General features: G+C 50.4%; 1 protein-coding gene across 4 annotated transcripts in view; it reads left to right on the forward strand.

The window, feature by feature from the left end:
• Nucleotides 1-23,175, forward strand: part of ARHGAP22 (Rho GTPase activating protein 22) — a 142,076-nt gene that overhangs the window by 103,215 nt on the left and 15,686 nt on the right. For 2 of the 4 annotated variants that reach the window (XM_012723702.1, XM_012723703.1), the window contains one exon: nt 12,387-12,563. The exons of 1 other annotated variant lie outside the window; for it this stretch is intronic. In XM_012723702.1, coding sequence (XP_012579156.1) covers nt 12,387-12,563 — 177 coding nt within the window. The remainder of the gene's footprint in view (nt 1-12,386; nt 12,564-23,175) is intronic. One more of the 4 variants, XM_004680668.2, reaches the window with a different exon arrangement.

Below are 23,175 nucleotides of genomic sequence, written 5' to 3' on the forward strand. Positions count from 1 at the left end.
CTAAGATTGAGCCCAAAGTGCAGACTGATGTGGAGGGGGAACTGAAAGGGGACAACACCAGCACTTTAAAAATTGACAGCACTAAGTGATATTTATTCTGTTTAGTCTAAAGTAGGCAGTTTCTGGAGACAAAGTTAGCAGGGCACGGTGACACTTGGGGTGGCCATCTCCTACCAGCATTGGCCGGCCCAGCCTCTACTCATACCTGGGCTGGGACTTGGAACCCCAAAAATGATCCTTGTTGTTGTGGTACCCCTGGAGGACCACCAGGACCCTTCCCAAATCCTTCCCCCCCAACCCCCACTTAGGAATCAGCCTGCTGAAAGACAAAGACAGATCCTGACAGCCAGACACTTGTCACCCCTACCTGCTCCTTGCCTGAGGAAGCCACTGCTGCCTCCACACATCCACATAAACCTGCCAGCGCCTCCTGTCTGCCCCCTGACCCACTCACACCCTCCTCAGCGCCAGGTCCACAAGAATGGCCTCAGGACTTCTCCCACCTCTGGAGTTGTTGTCCTTTCCCCTCAGCCCTCTGCCACAGGTCTGCAAGTGTCAAGGATCCCCTCTAGAAACTGGCCTTTCCTGACCCCTGCTGAGGTAGCAACCCCACCCCACTTTGCTGCAGACATCAGACCTGTGCCCAAGTTACTCTCCAGGAGGGCTGGGTTACTCAGTGGATTGCTGGTTTTATTCACCCTCCTCTCCCTTCCCCTAGCCTCTGTGCTAAGCAGGGGCTGACACACACAGCAGGGCCTCTAGTGTCCACTGCCTCAGTAAAGGAAAGAAGCCCACTGCACATGCTTGCAAAGCAGGCCCAGCCTGCAGGAAGTCTCCCATGCAGGTCAGACTGAAGCAGATGCAGAGGAAGAGGGGGCTTGGAAGGAAGAAGTTAAAGCTCCCAGGCCTACCCTTGACCTTTGCATATCTGGAGACAAAGCACACCTCTCCCCTTTTGTCCCGGATAAATTCTGGATACACATCTCATAAGGCTGCATAGACCATACCAGCAGAATGGGATCCCAGGCCCCAAAAGCAGATACTGCGTTCAGTGTGTTCCCACCTTCCCTGGTTCATTCCCAGCCTAGCAGCTGTCCCTAGGATCATTTCCAGAACTCAAAACTGCACAGAAGCCTTTGTCTCGGGTTTTGATTTTGGGGAACCCAGGATAAGACATGCAGTGTTAATGGTAAAATGATAATAAATAATAATAACCCATCTGAAGTAGCAAAGGCCCATTAATCTGTGATTAATAACAGCTCTGGTTAATAACAGCTACAAGTGCTTTTAGTCATTCATTTAAGGGATGTTGAGGACACCCCCACCTGGGCCAAAGCACCCTCTTAAGTATCAGAAGAGGTGCCTGCTTGCTTCTCATAACTCAGGAAACTTAGCTGGGGGCGAGCTGATTAGGAAGGGATGGGGCTGAGGAGGGGCCTTAGATGCAAATCAAGTCTCCATCACTTGCTGGCTTCCAGTCTGGAAACCTACCTCAGCTGAGCACTTTGGGGATTTGCAGTAAAATGCACCCTCAGTCAGAGTCTGGAGGCTTGCAAGCTGCTTGTCATACCTTTTGTGAGGCAGTTAGCACAGCAGAGTGCTCCTCCTTGCTGGTATGCCAACCAGGGGTGCCGTGGGGGGGGGCTTCAGGAATGGCTGGGGTACCTCATCACCTTTCTGCAGTGACAGTTTGTAACACTGTGGATAGCCCTGCACAGTCACTGGAGAGTGAATCCTGACTATTTGCAAGGCAGCTGGCACTGAGTAGGCGCTTCATAAAGGTCAGTTCTCTTTCTCCTAGAATAATGAATGAGGTCATTATTCCCTCCAAGTCACTCAGCATAAGTTGCATTTTTTAAAATTTTAAAGGCCAGATCTTCCTCTCCTCCCTGAAACCCCCTCTTGAACATTTCAGAATCTGGTGTTCATCTGACAATTGGCATGTTCCATTTTATATGTGCTATTTTTAACTTATTCTTCTTCTACACAAGTTATTTTTAGATCGGGGGAGGGGGGGCCCAGCTTTACCATGGGAAGTCTCTGCCATGTGTGTTACTGCTGAGGCCTGTCCACAGGCTGGAGACCAGGGGCTGGGCATCCCCAGGCTAGACCCAGAGCCTGATGAGCCTGAGCTGGTGGTGGGCAGTGGCCTTGAGGAGGCGCTTCTCCAAGCAGGGTGTCGGTACTTACCCCCAGGCAGAATCCTTGCTGGTACTTGATGTTGTAGTTTGCCTGTCTTTGAGGACGGATGGGTCACGGCTGTCTCCTCACAGGGCAGGGACTCTTGGCTTTGTCGGTCTGGGTCTCCAGCACTTGGCAGATCTTCAACGAATATTTGTGGAAAGGAGAATGAGATACAGAAAACTAGCAGTGGGTGAGGGAGAACAGTGAGAGAAGGTGAAGGGGAAGAGGGAATAACTGATGAATCAGGAGGAGTTTACCAGGTAGAGCAAATGGGAATGGCACCCTCAGAAGAGGGAACAGCACGTGCAAAGGTAGTGAGACTTTAAGTTCTGGTATGTCCCTGGAGCAAGAAGTATGGCGGATTGCCTGGGGTGCACAGTGAGATGGGAAGCCTCTGACGGGGTTGGAAAGGTGCCCTTAAGTGATCGTGGACGAGTCCCCATGGGTAGCAGTGGACTGGGATATATTCTGAAGGCCTCCGAGTGGTGTTGTGTGGGTTCTTTCCAGGGAAGGGGGAGAGCTGACTTGAGTGTCAGAAATACCCAGTGTCAGGAATGCCCCGCCTAGGCATTCCCCAGTGAGCCCCCATTCTTCCTTCACTTCTGCAATGGTCCTGTGAGAAAAATTATGACCCTAATTCTCCCACAGTTTCTGCCCAGGTCAAGGTCAACGGATTCCCTAAAAATCCAAACATCCCCAGGACCCAAAAAAAGTATAGAGTTCCCAGGGAGTTGCTCTTTGCAGAAACAAAACTCTGCACTGGGGATGACTTGACAGAAGGGGAATTTGGAGCTGGAACCATCTGGAGGACATCTGCGGCATTTTTCTAAATGAAAAGTACACAGCACAGAGCAAGTCTGAGTACTGCAGGGCCAGCTACTACCTCTGTCAGTGAAAAGAAAGTCTTTATTGGCGAAAGTACAGTTAGAAGCAAGCCCCTGCCCCCGTGACACAGTGCCACGCTGTTTTAATTATTGGCGCTGTGTGCTCTCTTAACAACTGGTAGTGTTACAGGGCACCCCAATGTGAATTGGGTTGCCTGTCTGTGGGTCTTCACCCACGCCCTTATGATTCAATTGTATTAGGGACACACTCAAAAGGTTAAATAATGGATATATTTATAAGGAGAAAGGTAAAGGCATAGCCCAGGGAAAGAGGGAGAGAAACACAGGTTAACTAGGATGTCCTACGAGTTCTGCTGACTTGGACTCCACCGGCACGCTGAAAACTGGTTGAGCGCCAAAACGATCAGCTGCGAAGCACCAGGTCTCCCCCGAGAGCCCACATGTCTGGTTTTATCCCAACCTGGCTGCTCAGCTCCGCCCTTACGTCCCTGCGTGCTTCTCCTTGGTACTGATGGGATTTGGAGTTCCAGCATCTGGAGTGGGGGCAGAGTCCATGAAACCTGTACCTGTTACAACAGGACTACTCTGACTTCATTAAGTTTTTTGTCTGAAATGTATTTGCCATTTTTGCTTATGAATTTTAGAAGTGCCTTGTCTAATTTAAAGAGAAATGCTATGCGCTTCAGGAAGGGATTAAATTTGGGGAAATTGGCTCCTCCATTCTGTGATCTTGCCACTCTCATGAGGGGCATGCATTTCTGTTTCTTCTAATTGATGCGTAGATTGTGACTTCAGTATATAAATTTTTGTCTGGCCACCTTATGAATTCTCTTATTGCTTATAGCAGTTTTCAGTTCATTGACTTTGGTTTTCCAAGTAGTTGTGAACAGACACTTGAAAACAATACAGTAGTAGTAACCCCATCACCTCCTCCTGTCAGCTTTGACAGTTTTATGTTCTCTCCCTAATCTAATCACATGGAGACCCCACCCCTCCCAGCAAAATGTAAATACCAGTGCTGGTGATGGTGGTGTCAGGGGCTCCATGGGAACAACACCCACGTCTTGCCACCAGACGGATTGCTGGCTTTGGGTCCACCCAAGTTGAGGAAGTGTCCATCCATCTATTCCTTGTTAATGTAGAATTTATATCAAAATGGCTGTCAAACATTGAGAAGTGCGCTCCAAGTTTTCTCCTTAGACCTGAGCTGCAGGTCTACCAGAGTGCCCCAGGGAGACCTGCCCCACCTTCCACCCCTTGCTGGCAGGCCCTGGGGAGCTGGAGCAGCAATGAATGGCTGCCTGGTGCTGGTCTCTGTACTGAGATGCTTCAGCCTAAACCCGCCTGACATCTTAAATCAAGGGGGAATGTCGTTCTCACAGCCTCCTGAGGAATAGAGCTCCTGGGTCAGTGATTCGTGAGTTCCACAAAACAAAGGAGTGGGCGCCCTTACCCCCGTAGCCTACCAGGCCTGTTGACTTTGTGTCCTAGCCAGCCAGGTTGTGGGGTGGCCAACAGATGAGGAAGGCGTGTCCTGGTGGGCAGCCTTCTTAGAAGTCAGGGACTCTCTCTCAGAGCCCCTCCCAGGGCCTCCCTGTGTGTCAGGGCCCCTAGTTTCAGGCTTAGGGTGGCCTGCAAAATGTCGTTTTTCATTTCCCTAAAAAATTCTAATTCTCATAGCACTTGCTTTTTAAAATGGCTGCATATGACTCCACCACATTTCTCTACCCACTGTTGTGTCATCCCCTGTTTTGGACATTTCTTGCCTCTGATAGTTTACTGGGTTTTTGTTTTTTTTTTTTTTTTTTTTTTTTTTCAGTTTTAGGGTTCCAAAATATTCAGCAGGCACTCCGTGGCCACTCCTTTTCTCAGGCCAGCAAGAATCTTGTAAAAGGTTTCAGTTCATCAAGCAGGGTTATTGAAGGCCGAGAGCAGGGTGCGAGCCCCCTGGACCCTACACACCACAGTTGCAGGGCCATGGGGAGAATGCCACAGGCTCGCGGTGGGCTCTTGGGACTGGGGGCTCTAACTCTCTGCCACAAACCCAGGGGGTATGTTTTCAGTGTGCTGGTGATATCCAGACTGGACGACAGGGGTGGCCAGTGTATGTGAAGTATCTGGAGCCTGAGAGACCAGCCTGGCACACTCTTGTGCAGTGGTCTTTACCTTGAAAGCCCAACACAGTGAGGGGGGACACGTGGGAGGAAACATAGCAGGGACTCGGAGGCCCAAGGTCATGTTGGAATTTGATTTTATTCCAAGGACAATAAGTCCCTGAAGAATTTTAAGCAGATGTTTGCTCCTATCTGACTGCCTTTCTTTATTGAAGGGACAGCTGGAGGGACCAGTGGGGGAATGCACAGATAAACAGGTAGCAGAGCCTCTTGCCAGTGCTCACCTCAGAGTGTGGTGGTCGCTGCCTGTCCTGTCCTATGCGGAGTCTCTTCAGAGCTGTCCAGGCTCCTGGCTGTCCAGGCTCCATGCTCTGGTAGGAGGGAGTGACACTGGAGGAGAGATGCCCAGTGGGCAAGGAGACTGGCTCAGGATCCCTGTATCAGGGTTAGGCCAGGGTGTGCCAAGATACTGTGGGGTGGCAGCTGACTTTGTGGAAAAGAACCAAAGCTGCCAAGTTCAAGTCGTGGTAGAGACGTTTCTCAGCAGGGTGGTGCTGACCCCTGGAACCTCCAGAGTAGTGACTGGGAGGAGCGATGGCGTGTGTAGGTGTCAGCCAGCCTCCAGCTCCTGTGACTCAGCCTCTGCAGATCCTCAGGAGGCAGGTCCATTCTGCTGATGAAGAAATGAAAGCACAGATTACGTCACTGGCTCCTGACCATGCAGCCTGGGAGCACTCACATATACTAGGCTTCTCCCTTGTATGTGTATTTTGTCTCCACGAACCCCTCGATGTGTCTGCTTAGAGAACAACAAGACTTCAAGGCACAAAGCTGGTGAGGCTGGGAATCAGCCTTATGTTCTCAGCCTCTTGCAAGTGAGGGGGAAGGAGGAACCCAAAGAGAAGCTGCAAGACACACTTCCTGCTTTCTGGGCCAGAGAAGCAGGGGAGGGGGGCATGCCTAGTGGCAGGTATAAGGGACTGCATGGGGGGGGATCGGGGGTTCCCTTATGGGAAACAAGGGCAGATTCTGCACCAGTGGGAGGGCTGCTGTGGATCCCGCCCTGGACAGTCCCTACTCTGGGGCTTGAGAAGTGCAGAAGTTCCCAGGAAGAGACAAAAGGGCCTGGCCCAGCTCCTTGGGCAGATGAGGGGGTGGCCACAGCCTCTGTTGCCTGCCTGGCGTCCACTCCCTGCCTTGGCCTCACAGCTTCTAGCATCATGCCCTTCTGCCCCACCAGGCGTCTGAAGAAGAGCAGGCATCTACCCCGGGGTAAGTGGGCAGCAGGAACACTAGACCAGGAGGTAATTAACCCTGAAGGCGAGTAACTTTAGTGGCTCCAAGTGGGTTGAGAGAAATGAGTGAAGAGGGAGGACGAACAGGCAGCTTGGGCCCTGCGCAGGCTTCGACCTGGTGCCCCAGCAGGCGCAGGCAGGGAGGCCTCCCCTGGAGACTGCAGGAAAACCCAGTACTCCAGGCAGTGCCGGGAGCTGGCACCGCCTCTGTGGGGGCCACAGCTCCCTCCTCGTTCCCCACACAGCCCAGATGTGTAGATGTGCAGTTTTGTAGCTGCTAGAAGTGTGGCTGCCAGGTGCTCTTAGCAGAAAACACATGCCACTTGTGAGCGTCAGTGAGTACCTGCTGAAATGGAAGACATGGGGTGGGGGTGGGGTGGGGCTCTGAGAACAAAACATGTTAGGGAAAGTAATTTTCAACATAGTCACTAAGTTAAACTTACACATGCAGCCCTCACTGTATTTCCACCCGAGCCGCTGGCCTCAGGCAGTTGTGTCCCCACACTTAAACTTGACTCCTGGACGTCCAACAGTCTCCCTGGGGCTACCTGCACCCCTGGGTGCCAGTAAAATGGCAGTGGGCTCTTGAGAAATTAGACATTGCAGCTGCTGTCACCTTTATTCTATTTTTTAAAGATTTATGTATTTATATATATAAGAGCTGGGGTGCAGGCCAGAGGTTCAGAGGTTGGGGGAGAGAGGATTCGCCAGAGACAGTGGGAAGCAGAACAGGCCAAACTACTCAAATACACTGAGGGAGCAGTGGGGAAACAGGAGAGGTCTGCTGAGCTATGTGGGTCTGTCCCTCTGGTGGGGGACTGAACTTGAGCTGCGGTGGCTGGCATGATAACTGAGACTTAACCCCTTGTGCCACCAGGGAGGCCTTGCTGTCACCTTTATATATTTAAATAGAGACTTCTTTGATTTTTTTAAAAAGATTTATTTATTTATGCATACAGAACTGGGGTATAGGCCAGGGTGCAGGGGCAATGAGAAGATTCACCAGAGACAGAGTGGGGAGCAGAACAGGCTGAATGACAAAATACACTGCTGAGGGGAGCAGCAGGCGGGTCAGGAGAGGTCTGCTATGCCATGTAGTCACCTCCGGGGCAGGGATAGAACTCATGCGGAAGTGGCTTTAGCTTCTTAATGCTGTGCTTTAACCCCCTGCGCCACCAGGGAGGGCCCTTCCTTGATTTTTTAAAAACCATTTTCTATAAATCCTGCTAGGGGAAGGGTAATTCCAAATCATTTGATTAATTACATCAGAATGACAACTTTTCACCTAAATTCTCATGAGCTACAGGAATTTATAGAAAGCTTTTACAGATATCATTTACTCTTTATGCTTTTTATTATGAAAATTTTTATACAGAAAAAAGTTTATCCTAGAACCCCTATTTGCTGCATTTTTGGAGTTACCTTATATCCCCTAAAATTCTTAGTGTGGGTAGAAAGACTTGAGCATAAAAGTTCAGGAGCTCAGAGCCCCAATGGGACCCAGAAAGCCAGACTAAGGCCCTGACTCAGTGACCTGGGGCCTGTATGTCATAGGCAAGAGAGGTGAGCCCAGTGGGGTCTGCGGTAGGAGCCAGAGTCTTGAGGTCAGTGTTCTGTGATTTTACAACCCGACTGCATTTCTCAATACCTCTGGGCCTCACTGTCATCCCTTTAAAATGGGGATCGTTGGCCCTCCCTGGTGGCTCAGCGCAGCACTCAGAAGCTAAAGCCACTTCCACATGAGTTCGATTCCCGCCTGCCCCGGAGGAGACCATATGGCATGGCAGACCTCTCCTGACCCGCCCGCTGCTCCCCTCAGCAGTGTACCTCATCAGTCTGCCTGTTCTGCTCCCCACTCTGCCTCTGGTGAAGCCTCTCGCCGCCCCTGAGCCTCCTGCCTGTACCCCATTTCTGTATGCACAAATAAATGAATCTTTAAAAAAAAAATTATTAAAAAAAAATGGGGATCGTGGCGCCACTTCCACTATGGGTGTCTAAACATCTAACGCCCATCTGCTCACACCCCCCTTTGAGGGGGCCAGTAACCTTGTTCTGCTGCTGCCCTTGGTCAGCTCCCACCAGCCGGACACCGGTATGGCCTCTCCATGCCAGGCACTGTTCAATGTGCAGGAGCTGCTGAGCAAACAGATAAGGCAGGGTGAGCCAAAAAGAGACACTCAAGCAAGCATGTTGTAAACACCGAAAATAGGTGTACTGGGTTGTGATACGTGCTAAGGAAAAATTCAGGCTAGGAATAGGTACGCTGGGTGCAGTGTAAACAAGGTGGTCAAGAGGGATTCTCCCAGAAGGGGACACGAGGAAAGATCTGGAGGAGTGAGAGGCCAACAGTTTAGACAACTGCAAGGGCGTGCCTGGGGGTGGGGGAGGAGGAACGGCAAAGCTTAAACCAGAAAACAGCTACGAAGTCAGAAGAGCAGCAGCTGAGAGCTTAGAAGGGCAATGCAAGGCTTTGCCGAGAGGGACCCTGGTGGGAATTGAGCCTGTGAGCTGCAGAGCAGCTTGCCTGGGCCACGTGGCCAGCCGCTACCCTTAGCTTTTAGGGAACAAGGCCGGGAACGGAGAGACAGTTCTGATAATTGAGATCAGAAACAGTGGCAGCTTAGACCAGATATAATGACGAATGTGGTCAGATTTTGAATATATTGTGAAGGTGGATATAGAATTTACTGGTGGAATGGCTGTGAGTGGAACTGAGTCTGGTTTCGACTTGAGCAGAAGATAGAGTTGCCCTCATCTGAGGCAGATAGGCGGGCTAATCCAGAATAGATATTTGCTAAGACGGAGAGGCCTGGAGACATCTCAGTGGCACCGGTGGATGGGCAGAGGACAGGGGAGCAGTGACATTGGAAATCACTGGCTCAGGAATGCCATTTAAAGCCAAAGATGGGTGAGCTTACCAGAGAAGGGCAGATTGATGTGGGGACTCCCCCCTTTCTGCCTTGGGCCCCTGGTTCTCCAGGTATAAGGTTGGATCACAGGAGGAAGCTGGTTTGACAGAAGAGGAGTTGATCACTTTGAGATATACCACGTTGTAGCCATGGAAACCACACACTGTAAAGTTGTGCAGGTCTCTGAGACTCGGGGGCAGTATAGATGTTTCCTCTGTATCAATCCTTCTGAGCTGGGGACAGTTTTGCCCCCTACAGGACATTTGTCACATCATGGGAAGGAGGCAGAGGCTGCTCCTGCATCTAGTGGGCGGAGACCAGGATGTTTGCTAAACATCCCCAGGAACAAGATGCTCCCCACATGGTAGTGAAGAATGATCTGATTCAGACATGCTAAGATGGAGAAGCTCTGTCTTGTATGGCATTTAATTGAACATGGCAGTGAAAGCAGATAAGTAGATTGCTTGGCCTCAGGTCCTAAGCAGAAAATATCTCATTTCATGCTGGACTAGTGCCTTTGTTCCTTCCGGGACCCTGTGGGAGTGACTCCGACATGTGGGGAAACCAAGTCACAGAGCTCCATCTGCTGGCACTGAGGGCCAAGCCCAGCTTGAGCTCTGGGCACTGCTCCAGAGGCTCTGAAATACCTGGGAGAGGTGGCAGCTGGGATGGGAACCCAGTGTCATCAGAAACAGTAAAGAGCCAGAAACAATAGCAAGAGACCCTCATCTTTCATCATGCATTTCTTTCTAAGATAATCACTACTGTAATGTTTTCTTTAAACCTAATACTAATCTTCCGTAACAAACAAAAGAGTAAGCATAAACAATTAAATGCTATAGAATAATCCCACAGTTTGTTTTAGTGTATTTAGCTTATTTTATCTTCTTCTCATTCTCCCCTGCTGTACAGGAGGTTTCATATTGCAAAAAGAGAACAAGTTCATAGCTAAACAAACCTGGACTTAAACCATGGGCCTGCCATTTGTATCTGTTTCTGTGTCTAGAAAGTGGGATCAGTAACATCCATCTAGAGCAATCATGGGAATGAAATGTGCCGAAGTGTCTTATGTGTCCTTTGACATAAGTGCTTCCTTAACAGATTCGTGTTAAGTATCTGAACACCATCCATATGTAAAAGAGTAATTTCAGTGCATACATTCACTCAGAGACCTAATTGTAAACCCTAAAATTTTGAAATTCCTGGAAGAAAACTTATCATCTTATCATCTTGGGATAAGTTAATTTGTTTAGATACAGGACCAATACAAATATGATAAACTGGACTTCATCAAAAAATCAGAAACTTCCCTTGGAAATATACTGTTAGGATGCAGAGAAAAGTTACAGACAGGGAGAAATATTTACAAAGCATGTATCTGATAAGGGATTTGTACCCAGATTATGTGACAGACTCTCAAGCTCATAATGAAAAAGTAAATGAGCCCATATCAAAAATTATTAAACAATTTCAACAGCTATCACCAAGAAGATACACAAAGGGCAATTCAGTACCTAAAAAAAAAAATGTCTGACATCACTGGTCACTTGGGAAGGCAAATTCAAACAACGCTAAACATACACAAGGAAAGATTAAAGGTAAAACGCTGACCCGCCTAGTGCTGGCGAGGAAGTGCAGGAGCTAGAACTCTCATACCTGCAGAGGGAATGCAAAGTGGTGCAATCACTTGGGAAAACAGTTTGTGGCAGTTTCCTAAAAGTTAAAAACAAATAAGAATGTACAGACATACATGAGAACCCATAAAAGTGCAGCCCACAGACCCCATGTACCTGCCGGGAGGGAGGAGCCACGCAGGGCCCAGCCTGACAGCAGACGGTCTGCCAGTGTCACACATCACGGCACCTCCCAAATGCCTGGCTCAGGGCACCTCCTCTCAAGGTCACAGCTCTCCCCTGTTTCAGCACTCCTAGCAGCTGCCGGAGTTGCCCCAGTCCCTGGCCAACTTCTATGACCATTCTCAGTACCACCCTTGCGGAGGCTCATTCTTACAGAGTGGTGGAAGCAGGGGTGGGTTCAGAGCTCAGGGCTGAGGATTTTGAATCCCTGGGTCTTCCATGAATTGGCTGTGTGAGCTGAGGCAAATTCTGTAAATCACACTCGTAGTTCCTTATCTGGAGCAACATACCCTGTCACTGTGAAGAAGGAATCCTAGGAGGGGAGGAACATCCAACAGCTTTGTTCATTTAAGCATCTGCAACTTCTTAGAAGGGCCCCAGGCGGGTGCCCAGAGCTCAGTAAGCCCTTGCCGGTCTGGCCTCCAGCCCTGGGCCACAGGCTCCAGCAAGTTCTGGCTCGGGGCCGACCTCCCTCCCCACCCTATCTCACCTCTCCAAAGTCGCCCACCCACAGATGGTCCTGCAAGCACACAGATAAGAGACACATTGCGGGCTGTGGTAGGGGGAGTACAGAAAGGCCCAGTCCTTGAAAAGTCCCTTACATTGCCTCGAAAGTTCAGTCCAGTGTAAGTGTATCTCAAAGAGTGAAGTGTTTACACATGAAGACAAGACATTAGAACTACTTGTAGGGGACAAAATCTGTTCCCAAACAACAGCCTGAGCTTTCCCATCCCTCTGCCTCTGAAGAATGAGCCAGCATGTGGCTGTGAGGGCCCCCGGTGGGAAGCCTGAGCCCGGTGTGCACCCTGGCTCACTCACAGTTCTGCACCGGTAATGCCATGCTTGGGCTCAGGGACACTAAGTGCGCTTTGGCTGTGTGAAGTGGAGTAAAAGCATTGTGGCTTCTGGGGGCACCAAACTTCTTTCTCTTTCTGATAGCAGCCCAAGATGCATTTAATGGCTTTTATTCTGATATAGGACCATAAAAAAGACGGAAGGAGATAGAGCAACCCACAAGGGCCAGAGACAGACGTGTGAGGTGTGAAAGGGATGTGCTATCAAAAGAGTCAGAGTCCGGCTGCTGCGAGAGGATCTAGTCAGATGGCGGGAGCACTGGGGCAGGGTCCCCCTAGGCGCGCCCTGCAGGGGGCCCTGCGGTAAGCTGTGTCTCCCTGTCTTGCAGGTGGTGCCGGGGAGCGGGAGAAGGTGCCGGCCAACCCCGAGGCGCTCCTGCTCATGGCCAGCTCCCAGCGGGACATGGAGGACTGGGTGCAGGCCATCCGCCGGGTCATCTGGGCCCCGCTTGGTGGAGGTACTGCCCGTAGCTCGCATGCTCACCCTCTAGAACCCTTGTCTCCAGGTAATCATGCCTCTCCGTACCTCACTGAGTCTACACGATCCATCTCACTGGGGACTGCAGGCTGCACTGGGCTTCTTTCGACAGGCGACAGCGCTGTCCTCTTCCGCTGGCCCTGGGGAGTCGCCCTTGGGGCACCTGGCAGGTTCTGGCGGCACTTCCCAAAGTCATGCCCTCCTCCAACTGGAGTCCTCTTGGCTTTTGTCTGTCTGTCTCATTAAGTTCTTGGCGATTTCAGGTTTTGTTTTGTCGTAAACTGGCGGAGCACCAGGCCCCTGCTCAACACTAAGTGGGTGTGAGGTGGTCTGCATATACCCAAATGTGGGTGCTGGCAGGGTCCTAGCAGGGGCCCGGGTGCAACGCCTTTGCCTCTGTCGGGCCTGGCGCCCCAGGCGCTGCCTATGGATCCTGCTTTCTGTCCTGATCTGAAAACAGCAGCTGCCGTTTACTCCCTTCTTTAATCAACATACTGGCTGCCCAAAAGGTATCGGGTTGTATTCCACACACTGGAAGTTCAGTGGCAAACTCAGTTCTTCTGCCTCTCCCTCCATTCCAGTGGCCTGTGGGAGTCAGATGATTGGTATTTGGTGGGTCACGTGATATCCAAAGTGAGAAACATGCGAGCAGAGAAAAGCTGAGTGAGAGGACAGGAGACAGCTATGTGAGCCATCTGGCCCCGCAAGCTTAATGAAGCTACCACCAGAAGGGCCAAGGGAATGGTGGGGGTAGAGGTATCAGACAGCAGGGCCAGCGAGTACAAAGGCCCTGGGGAGGGAATGAGTGATGAAACCTGAGCAATCTCAGAGAGGCCATGTGCCCTGAGGAAGTGAGGATGGGAGCGAGGGCCTGAGGCCAGAGGTCGCTGAGGTCAGGGGAGGCACCAGGAGGACTCTGAACAGGAGCCAGACACCACCTGATTCTGGTTATATAAAAATAGTCACCATGTGAGGGGTGGACCCTGGAAAGATGAGAGTGGGTGCAAGCAGCAGGGACAATCATCAGACTGGAGGTGACAGGGGCAAAAGCTTGGGTGGGAACAGAAGTAATGGTGACTCCCAGCTGGGCAGTCTCTGCAGGTTGGTGTCCATGTGCAGTCACCACGAAGGAGCTTTCAGAAAGGCCCCTGGCTGCCCTGCCGACCCCGAGGCTGGGCCTTTGGGCCCCAGGGTCCTAGCACATGAGCCTTGGCTATGCTGTCTCACTGCAGTGTTGACTAGTACATGGTCCTGGCAGATCCTCACCTTTGGGGCGCATCCTGCAGTCATGCATGCTCCACAGGCAGAGGCACCTGGCCAGCTCTCCTCTCTCAGCCCTGGCTACCACTTGCCTGAGCACCTCTTACAGAACCCCAAAGCTCCATGTAGAAAAATGGGACAACTTTGAAAGTCAGAGTCTCTCTCTGGCCTTCCTTATTAGCCATGCCCCCCATGCCCAGTTGCAGTGATTTGTTCTCAGGGAACGGCCTGAGAAGACCTAAGCCCACCCAGGGTGCCTGAATTCCCCAGGGACTTCTCCAGGGCAAGATAGCTGATAGTGAGGCAGTGGGACTGCGTGGAGCCCAGAAACCAACTGGGCAGCGGGACTGTGATCTATGACAAGTGGTGCTTTGCATCAGGAGGAAATTGATTACATCTCCATGATCTTGAAGTAGAGGAAGATATTTTTTAAGTGAGTGATGAAAAGCATTAATCTTTTAGGAGAAGACTCAATAATACCACATAAAATAAAGAACATCTGTTCTATAAAAAAGATTAATAACAATTCAACCCGTAGTTGGGAGAACGTATTTTCCACATATAGAACCATCCAATGACTTAATCCTCAAACTCCTGCAAACCAGGAATGCAAAAATAGATGAGCCAGAAGACACACAGCAAGAGACTCGAATAGTGACTTTGCAAAAGAAGAAATCCTCTTGAGCAGTTAGGCAGTGATGCTCAGCCTCCTTAGGAATCAGGGAAATGACCCCAAAGGGGTACTTCTACTCACCCACCAGAATGCCTAAACGAGGACAGACAGGTGGTTCCCAGTGGTGATGTAGATAGAGAGCCACTGATATTTGCATATATTGCTAGGGGAATTGTTAGGTAGTTTTGGCCATCCGTATCCCAGCATTCCAGGGCCATGCATGTCCCAAACTGAAGTGTACACGCAGGCATGCCGGAGACACGCCATGGCAGATATGACGGCAGCTTTGTTTGTGATGGCCCCACACTAGCCCAGAGTTCAGCTACGGCACAAGAGGTAGATTCTTACAAAGGCAAGCTCCAGACGGAGAATTAGCTGCAACTCCAGCCAGCCTCTTGCATGAATCCTAAAAACATACTGTGGGGTTAGGGAGGAACAGACACAACTATCATACTGTGTCTTATACAGTTTATATAAAGTTTAAAAATAGGGCAAAAGTCAGCTATATTATTTACAGACAATTATGCAGCAACAATATTAAGAAAGGCAAGGAAATGAAGGGGAAAGTAATCACAGGTGCTCACTTTACACTGTGTGTTCATCTGTACATTAGGCTTTAAGTACTTCCGGATGTGTGCATATTTCACTATGTAAGTGATAAAAAAAAAAAAAAGAAAACTAAGCATCAACAATGCTAAGTAACGGCCCAAGACAAAATAGCTAGTCAGAGAGAAGACCTAAGAAACGAAGGTTACAGATGTTCTGACCCCAAAGGCAGTGCTTTGTCCCAGCCTAGCTGTCACAGGAGGTCTTCATTTGCTGGTCCCCAGGTGAGCATGGTCTCTCTCCCTCCTCGCTTCCCTTCCCCCAGCCCTCTGGCCCAGCACTGGGACCTGGTCCACAATCCAGGTGGAGCCTAGATTTGCCCTCCTCCAGGGCCCAGGGTCTGTCAGCCTTCTCCGGCTGTGTGCTCAGGAACTTGCCAGAATTAAAACAAGAAACTTCATCAAAGGCACTTATCTCCTCCCCAGGAGAAGTCTAGAGGAAATGCAGAAACCCCAAGGGTTAGCAATCTTAGACATGTCTGGGCAAGCCTGGGAGCTCCCAAGTGGGCTCAGTCAGCCTCTGAAGGTTTCCTGGCAAAGCTGTTATTAGCTTGGGTTCCCCTGGAAAGGAGGCTTAGAGGATCATGCCTTCTTTCACTATTTAATAACGGAACCCTGAGTCTTTTCAAGCATGTTTGTTCTGGCAGGGAACGGCCCCTCAGACAGACATGAATGGCACCGTGCCTGCTAAAGTCAGGGGAAAGCCTGGCAGGCCATGCCCATGGGGAAACTAGGACAGGCCAGCTGTCTAGGGCAGCCTGTTCATGCTGGTGGCCTGCCCAGGGGCACCCCTGACTGGAGCACCCCTTGCCTGGCATTCATCTACTCAGCCAGTCAGTTATTTACTTGCATGTTTGTTCTAGAGACTGGGGCACAGACAGGGCCCCTGCCCTCAAGCAGAGCACCTTCAAGTAGAAGAGTGGACAACAGCCTAATGGTCCCATGGCAAATTTGATGGCAGTGAGCTCAGTGGTGAACAATGAGACAGGGAAACCAGGGGGCTGGAGTTGTGTGCCATTTGAGAAAAGGTCACGTTTTGGAAGCAGAAGCAGGAGTACCCATGTCAGAAGAGCAAGGAGGAGGGAGCCAGTCAGTGAAAGAGGGAGGAGGAGACAGATCAGACAAGAAATGGGGTGGTAGGTAGGTTAACTTCTCTGTGGAGACCACGCTGGCTTTCCCTCTGAGTGAGGTGGCACCAATGTCAGGTTTTGAACAGAGGTATTGTGGAGCCTGAGTCAGGTTCTGATGGGATCCCTCTGGCTCGTCCCTCTGAGAGTAGATGAAAGCAGGCCAGGGCAGAAACAGGCAGACTATCACATGAAAAGTGTCATTAGTTTATATGGGCAAGAGATAATGGTAGCCATGACCCTAGGGTATTGGTGATGAGAAGTAATTGAAATCTTGATATATTTTGAAGGTAAAGAAAATAGTATGTCTCTGCTGGAAGGGTGCAAGAGAACAAGAGAGAATTGAAGGGTATTCCAAGCTACTTTATCTAAGCAACTGGAAGAGTAGATTAGCCATTAACTCAGGTGAGAAAGAACACAGGAAGTGCAATTGTTTGGAAGGAAGAGGGAGAGTTCACTTTGGGGCTAGATTGAGATATTTACTAGAAGCTCAAGGTTGGATGTCAAGTAGGCAGTTAGATATTTAAATGTAGAAATTACAAGCAATGGCTGTGTTGGAGAGAGAATGTGGGGTCATCAGCACATAGGTGGGGGGGGGAAGACATGCTGGATGAGGCACTGTGGGACATGTGTACAGACAGCAGAGAGGACCAGGGCTGAGCTCTGAGCTGCTCAGCCAAGGGGGCTGAGAAGGATAGTCCAAGCAGGGCAAGGGGGGGTGGGGTGGGGAGCCAAGAGTGTATGAGGCAGTGGAACCAAGGGAAGGGAACCTCTAAGAGAGAGGGGGGAGCTGGTCAATGGCAGCATGCAGGTTGGGTCAGCAGGAAGAGAATTAACATGAACCAAGTTCATTGGTGGCTTGGACTGGGGTGGTGTTGGCAGAGTGCTGGTGGAAAAGCCCAGTAACAATGGGTATGGTGGAGGAGAGGAGGAGGGGAATTGGAATATGAGCATAGCTAACCCTTCTAAATTCACTGTAAAGCAAAAGAAGAAAATGGGACAGTAGTTTGTGGGGGAAGTCAGTAGGGTGCACCCTTTCATGATAAAAATTGCTTAGGGATCGAAAGGAACTTCCTCAGCCTACTAAATGGTATCTACAGAAAACCCATAGGTAATAGCATACTTAATGGAGAAATTTTGGATGTGTTTCTTCCAAGATAGGAAAAAGACAAGGAGAAATTCTGGATATATTTCCTCCAAGATAGGAATAAGACAAGGATGGCCATCACCTCTATTCAACATTGTGCTGGAGGTTCTACACAAAGCAAATGAGCAAGAAAATGAAATAAAATGCATCCAGGCTGGAGAAAAAATAAAAGTAAAAGTATCTATTTGCAGATGATATTAACTTGTATATAGGAACTCTTTTTGAAATCCAGTAGATAACTATGAGACTGATAATGAATTTAGCAAGATGGCAGAATACAAGGTCATTACACACAAACCAAGGGCAACCTGAAAGATAGGAAACTGCATTTCCACCACCAACAGAATACTCAGGAACTCATTTAACAAGAGAAGTGCAAATATATACTCTGAAAATGATAAAATATTGTTGAAAAAAATTAAAGAAAGCCTAATCAATAAAAAGGCTTCCCATGTTCGTGAATCAGAAGACTTGATATTGTGAAGAGGGCAAACAGATCTGTAGGATTTTGTACCCAACTCCTACAACACAGCCACAGTGTACCTACTGGGTAGGTCCTAGGCTGTTCTCTGTAAGAGGGGGAGAAAGGAATCAGGGAACCCAGTGCTCCCTGGCATCTGTTCCATGATTTCATAGGTGCACTCCTACCTGGTTATCTGGTATCAGCAAAGTCAGTTTCATTGAAATATGAGAAGGGGCCACAGGCTTCGGTAGTAGTCTGTGTTCTAAGTGTGGTCTGACTGCCCCTTGCTCTGTTAACTCTGGCTGCTTTACCTTCTCTGTGTCTTTGCAAACTGAGTATCTTCAGAGCAGAATTGTCATTAGAACTGAGAGAAATGAATGCAAAGTGCTTAGCATTCTTAGTACTAAGTAGTCCACATTCACTCAGCAATCACAGCATTCTGCCAAGCCAGGCAGGAAAAGAGAATAAACACAACTTCCATTCTACATCTCCAAGGGCGATGATAAGAAGCAAAGAACTCTCAAATGTCAGCTAACACCTGAATGTCCGGAGGAAGGCTCCACGGAGGAAGGCTCCACCCCAGAGTTTCCAACTCATTATAATTTGTGTTTCTTGCATGCTCCTAGGTAATGATGATGCTGCAGGTCTGGGGACCACATCTTGAGAGAACTACTATGTTTTAGAAGGTGGTGAGCACTATTAAAAGAAAAAAAAAAAAACCACCCAATGAGAGCAGTTTAATATACAGAGATGAAAGCAGAGCTTATGACATTCAGTCTTGAAGGTGAGAAAATGTGCCAGCACCAGGCAACAGATCAGACAACAGTAGAGACTGTCTAATATGGTCTTGAACCTGTGATTTGACAGGTGGACCAGAGGCATGAGGGACAGGGCCAGACAGGGAAGGACCTGAGGGCTGTGGCCTTATGGGGTCTAGGAGGACTTCAGCTTAGACCCCTAAGTGCAAGGAGGATGGAGACACTGGAAGATTGAGTCACACAAAGGTGCTGGCAGTCTCAAAGCCCCACTCTGACTGCTGCCCAGACAGGGATAGGGGAGCCTGGGGGGAGGGTACTTGTGGTGATGTAAGCACGAGAAAGGGGTGCTCTCCCTAGGGTGGATGGTGGTAAAGGGATCTAGTTCCAAACCTCTTTGGAAACAGGCTCTACAGATCGCCTGGACGAGGGTGTGAAAGAAGGGGAGCATTGAGTCTGGACTCAGGGTGTCTGCTGAGTACTTGGAAGCCAGCATTGTCATGAATCAAGAGAGCCAGGCAGCAATGAGTTGTGCATTTGGCCACATGGGATGCCTGAGTCATTCAACTAGCAGAGCGGCTGAGGTGCAGGAGTGAGTCTGAAGCTTAGACCTCAATGACTAGCAGTTTGGCAACCGGCCCACCAGGTCAGCAGTGACTACGAGAAAACCCAGGAGCTGATTATTAAGGGACAATCCCAGGGTCAGGGGTCCACTTGGGAATGGTGGCCCTGCCCCACCCAGAGGGACTGTTCTGGGGATGCACACCAGGGGCCAAGCTGCTGGCCTGCAGTGGGCAGCAGAGCCTCGCTGACCCAGCCTAACTATGTGTGGCTCTCACAGGCCTCTGGAGACTTCCCTGTGATTCCCAGAACCACAGTCCTGCTTTGAGAAGCTCAGAAATGATGGGGGTAAAGATGGAGGAGGTACTAAAGCAGTTCCCAGAGGCCATGGGGCAGGACACTTGACATGGAGATAATCCCAGCCTCAGGCCACTTGTAGGGACACAAAGCAACCTTGTTAGTCCAGCTGGTAGGAGTCATTATGGACAGGAATGACATGTCTAAACGGAAGCCTTTAAGACACAATCAGGTTCAGAATGAAAGGTCACTGGCCCAGCCCAGGCTGGGAGCCTGAGACCCTAGAGTAGCACTTCTGTTCAGAGCCCTTTGCCCCGTGCCCCACGTCTCCGGGAGAATCAAGGAGCATCTTAGTCTTGCTCCTCTAGATGTTAATGTACCCAGGGTCTGTGCCTTTCTCAGTGGCCTTTCCAAGACAGGGGAGAAAGGCCACCACTGGCCTGGCCTGGCCTCCAGTCACTAGGCCAGCAGAAGTGACACTGGAGCCTGACTCTGGTACCCCAGGCCATCCGAGGCGCCCCGAGGAGGACATGCCTCCACAAGCCTCAGCCCTGGTCAAGCCCCAGACGCTAAAGGGCAAGTCCACCCTCTTCTGGGCAGAGGGCTTGTTTCACAGCATTATTGGGTCTCTTTCCCCATAGAGCTCACGCGCCTGTGAGCTTGGGCAGTGGAAATAACCCCAACCGCACACTCCACTGATGGGGTGACCAGGAAACCAGGGACTGGTTACCAAGAAAGTAGTTGCCTTATCTTGAGCCAGCCTGGTGATGGACAGGGGGCTGCCTCTCACTGCTTCCAGTGACACCCAGGCAGCTGGCTGTTTAACTGCCTTCTACCTGCCTTACTGGGCTGCTGAGCCGTCCTTCCTCCAGCTGCAGTGGTAAGACATGCCCCTCTGCTCAGCCTGCTAAGTAAAACTCAGGGCCCAGAGCTAGAAAAGGGTTTGTTGTGGTCATTGTAAGCTGGGCCACTGGTGTGTCAGCAACCCTGATGCACGCTCTGGTGACCGGAGGAGAGAGGGAGCACTGGGTGGAGGAGGCAGCTGCTCCTTAGAGCAGCTAACATTAGTTTTGCATTTCCCTGCCCAGCTGCATTCTGATTCACCCCCACAGTTGTCCAGTGAAATCAGTTTTGTTAGATCGCCTTCAATGGGCTGAGAAGCAGGGTAGGCTCAGGTGACCTGCCCATCATGAAGAAGTAAACAGGAGGCCTTCCTTCGACCCCAGGCCTGCTGGAGCTCAAAGCTACAGTGGTGGATGCTTGCTCTGGAGACCTTCAGGCACCCTACCTGAAAATTCTGTGGTGTCAGGCCCCTTCCAGGCAGCCTTGGTCTCCTATACCAGTCTGAGGAAAGGGGGAGGGGTCTTAAATGCTTGTTATGTGCTACTCTGGCCAGTAGTTCATTATGTGAGTTGCAGAGAGGCCCAGAGAGGTTCAGCGATTTGTCAAAGAAAACACAGCAGGGCTGGGAGCAGGGAGCCTGCTTTCAGCGTGAGCCCCTCTTCTGGCTGTCTAGTGCCAGGTAAGTATCAGAGTACTGTAGCTTCCTGGATCTGAGTTGTCTGGAAGGGGGCTGGCGAGGGGGGAGGGGGAGAAAGAGAGAAAGATAGACAGAGACAGAGAGAGAGAGAGAGAGAAAAGCAATGAAGGCAGAGAACAGAGGTAGTTCTTGAGGTCCTGGTCCCAGCCCAAACTTTAGGACACATGTTTCAGAGATGAAGGCTCCTGCGATCTGCCTAAGAAGGGTAAGCCCTCTGCACACCTGCCCCAACAGACCACCCAAGGTGGTGCGTTAGCCTGGCCTGGAGATCCTTAAGGCAGTGTCTGCCAGAGTCCAGAACCTGCTAAATGGGAGGCAGCTGTAGACCTCCCTCCTGGGAATGTAGGTGGGGGAGGAAGAGATTCTCTAGAGACTGATAGGTCTAACTAACTCAGTGACACATGGGCTCAAAGAAGAGAAAGCAGGTCGGCACCAGAGCCTATCTGTCCACCTGGGAGGGTCCCACTTGCTTCCAGAGTAGTTGCCTCCTCCCTGGGACAGTTAACCTGCATGGAACTGGTTGGACTTGGTAGGTTGGGGGCCCCTGGCTTCCCCCCCGCCCCCATCAATTTAGGGCAGGGTATTCCTTGGCTTGGGATCCCTGACAGCTTGAACCACCTTGCTCAACTCCAAGACTACACCTCTGGGAATGGAAAAAGTAGCACCCCACCCCCATACCCAGGACTTGTGAGGATTTCAGCCCCCACCCCTACTCTAGTGTCAGGCCCAGGACTAGAAAACTTCACCTGGCCTGGGGCACAAAATTCAGTAATAAAGATAAATATGCTAATTCTTAAGTAAAAATTAATGCAATAATCCACTGAATTAGTTTCCTATCGGTGCTCTGACAAACAGCTATGAATTTAGCAACTTAAAGCACAAGTTTATTCTCTCCCTGTTGTGGAGGTCAGGTGTCAGGACTGAGATTTAGGAGGCTAAAGTCAAGGTGTCTACAGGGCTGGTTGCTTCTGAGGCCCCAGGGTAGAACCTGTTTTTGCCTCTGCCCACATTCCTCACTTACGGTCTGATCACTCCAGTTTCTGCTTCTCTCCTTACGTAACCTGCTCTTCTGTAGTCACACGGTCTTCTGTCTCCCTCATAAGCTCCACTGGAACAATCCAATATAATCCCGCCATCCTTAGTTTAGTTACATTTGCAAAGTGCCCAAATTTTAAATCCCTGAGTGGGATTAGGGTGAGACTCTCAATTTCAAAAATCTGTGTCACTGCAGTGTTACAGTCGGTCTTTCTATCTTATACCTCATGGGTGTTTTATATTCATTTGCATTTTTTAAACTTTGTCATCAAGTATCTTGATTACTGACATTTGGAATAGCCCTTTAAATCTGCACCATGATGGGGGTCTCACTCCCCTCCCCCAGCCTACACCCTGAAGAATGAGCTGCCCTACAAGCTGAGCTTTGAGATAAGCAGCCCCTCCAGCCCCAGGTCCCCCTGAGCTCTTCCTTACAGAATGCTGTCCACAACCCTGGGGACTGCCTGCTACTGCCCTGAGGCTGTGTACTCTTGCCTGCCAGGAGCTCACACTTTGCAAGTGTGGGGCTGGGGCTGTGAGCTCCTTTCTGTTGAACACAGGCCTTGCGGTTAGAATATAGGTCTGAAGCTCTGTCAATTGTGTGACCTGAGGCAAATTACATAAATTCTCTAAATATCAGCCGCTCTTCTGTAAAATACCTACCACACAGTGCTGCACAGGATACTGCATACCAAGCCCCAGTCACCTTCCCTGGCCCTAGGGCGCCTACCCTAGGCAGGGCAGGGACATGGAGCCCTGAGCTCTAGCGCTGAACCAGCAGCCCAGCTGTTGGCGGTCGGGGCTCGAACGGTCTCCAGGTTGGGTGATTCAGATCCCATTACCTGGCCTTCCTGAGCCTCCATTGCCCCACCTGGGATGCCTGCGTTCTAGTCTGCGGAGTGCACAGCCCTCGGCAAAGAGGGCTGGTATTCCTATGGTGCCTAACAACGTTCAGGGAAAAGGGGGCTGCAAGTTGGAGATGCGCGATCTTCCACGGGGGCCAACTTCAGGCGTGGCATTTCAGGAACTTACAAGTCCCAGGCCCTCCCTTTTTCCAGGGTCCCGGCCCCGGGCGGGCGGCGGGCAAGACGCTACCTGCGCGCATGCCGGGCATTCCTGCCACTGCTGCGCCGCCGCGCCCGGGCGAGCCATGGGCCTGATGCCGGCCGCGAGGGCC

This window comes from Condylura cristata, unplaced genomic scaffold (genome assembly GCF_000260355.1).
Source record: "Condylura cristata isolate star-nosed mole 26May11 unplaced genomic scaffold, ConCri1.0 scaffold00011, whole genome shotgun sequence".
NCBI classification, from domain to species: domain Eukaryota; kingdom Metazoa; phylum Chordata; class Mammalia; order Eulipotyphla; family Talpidae; genus Condylura; species Condylura cristata.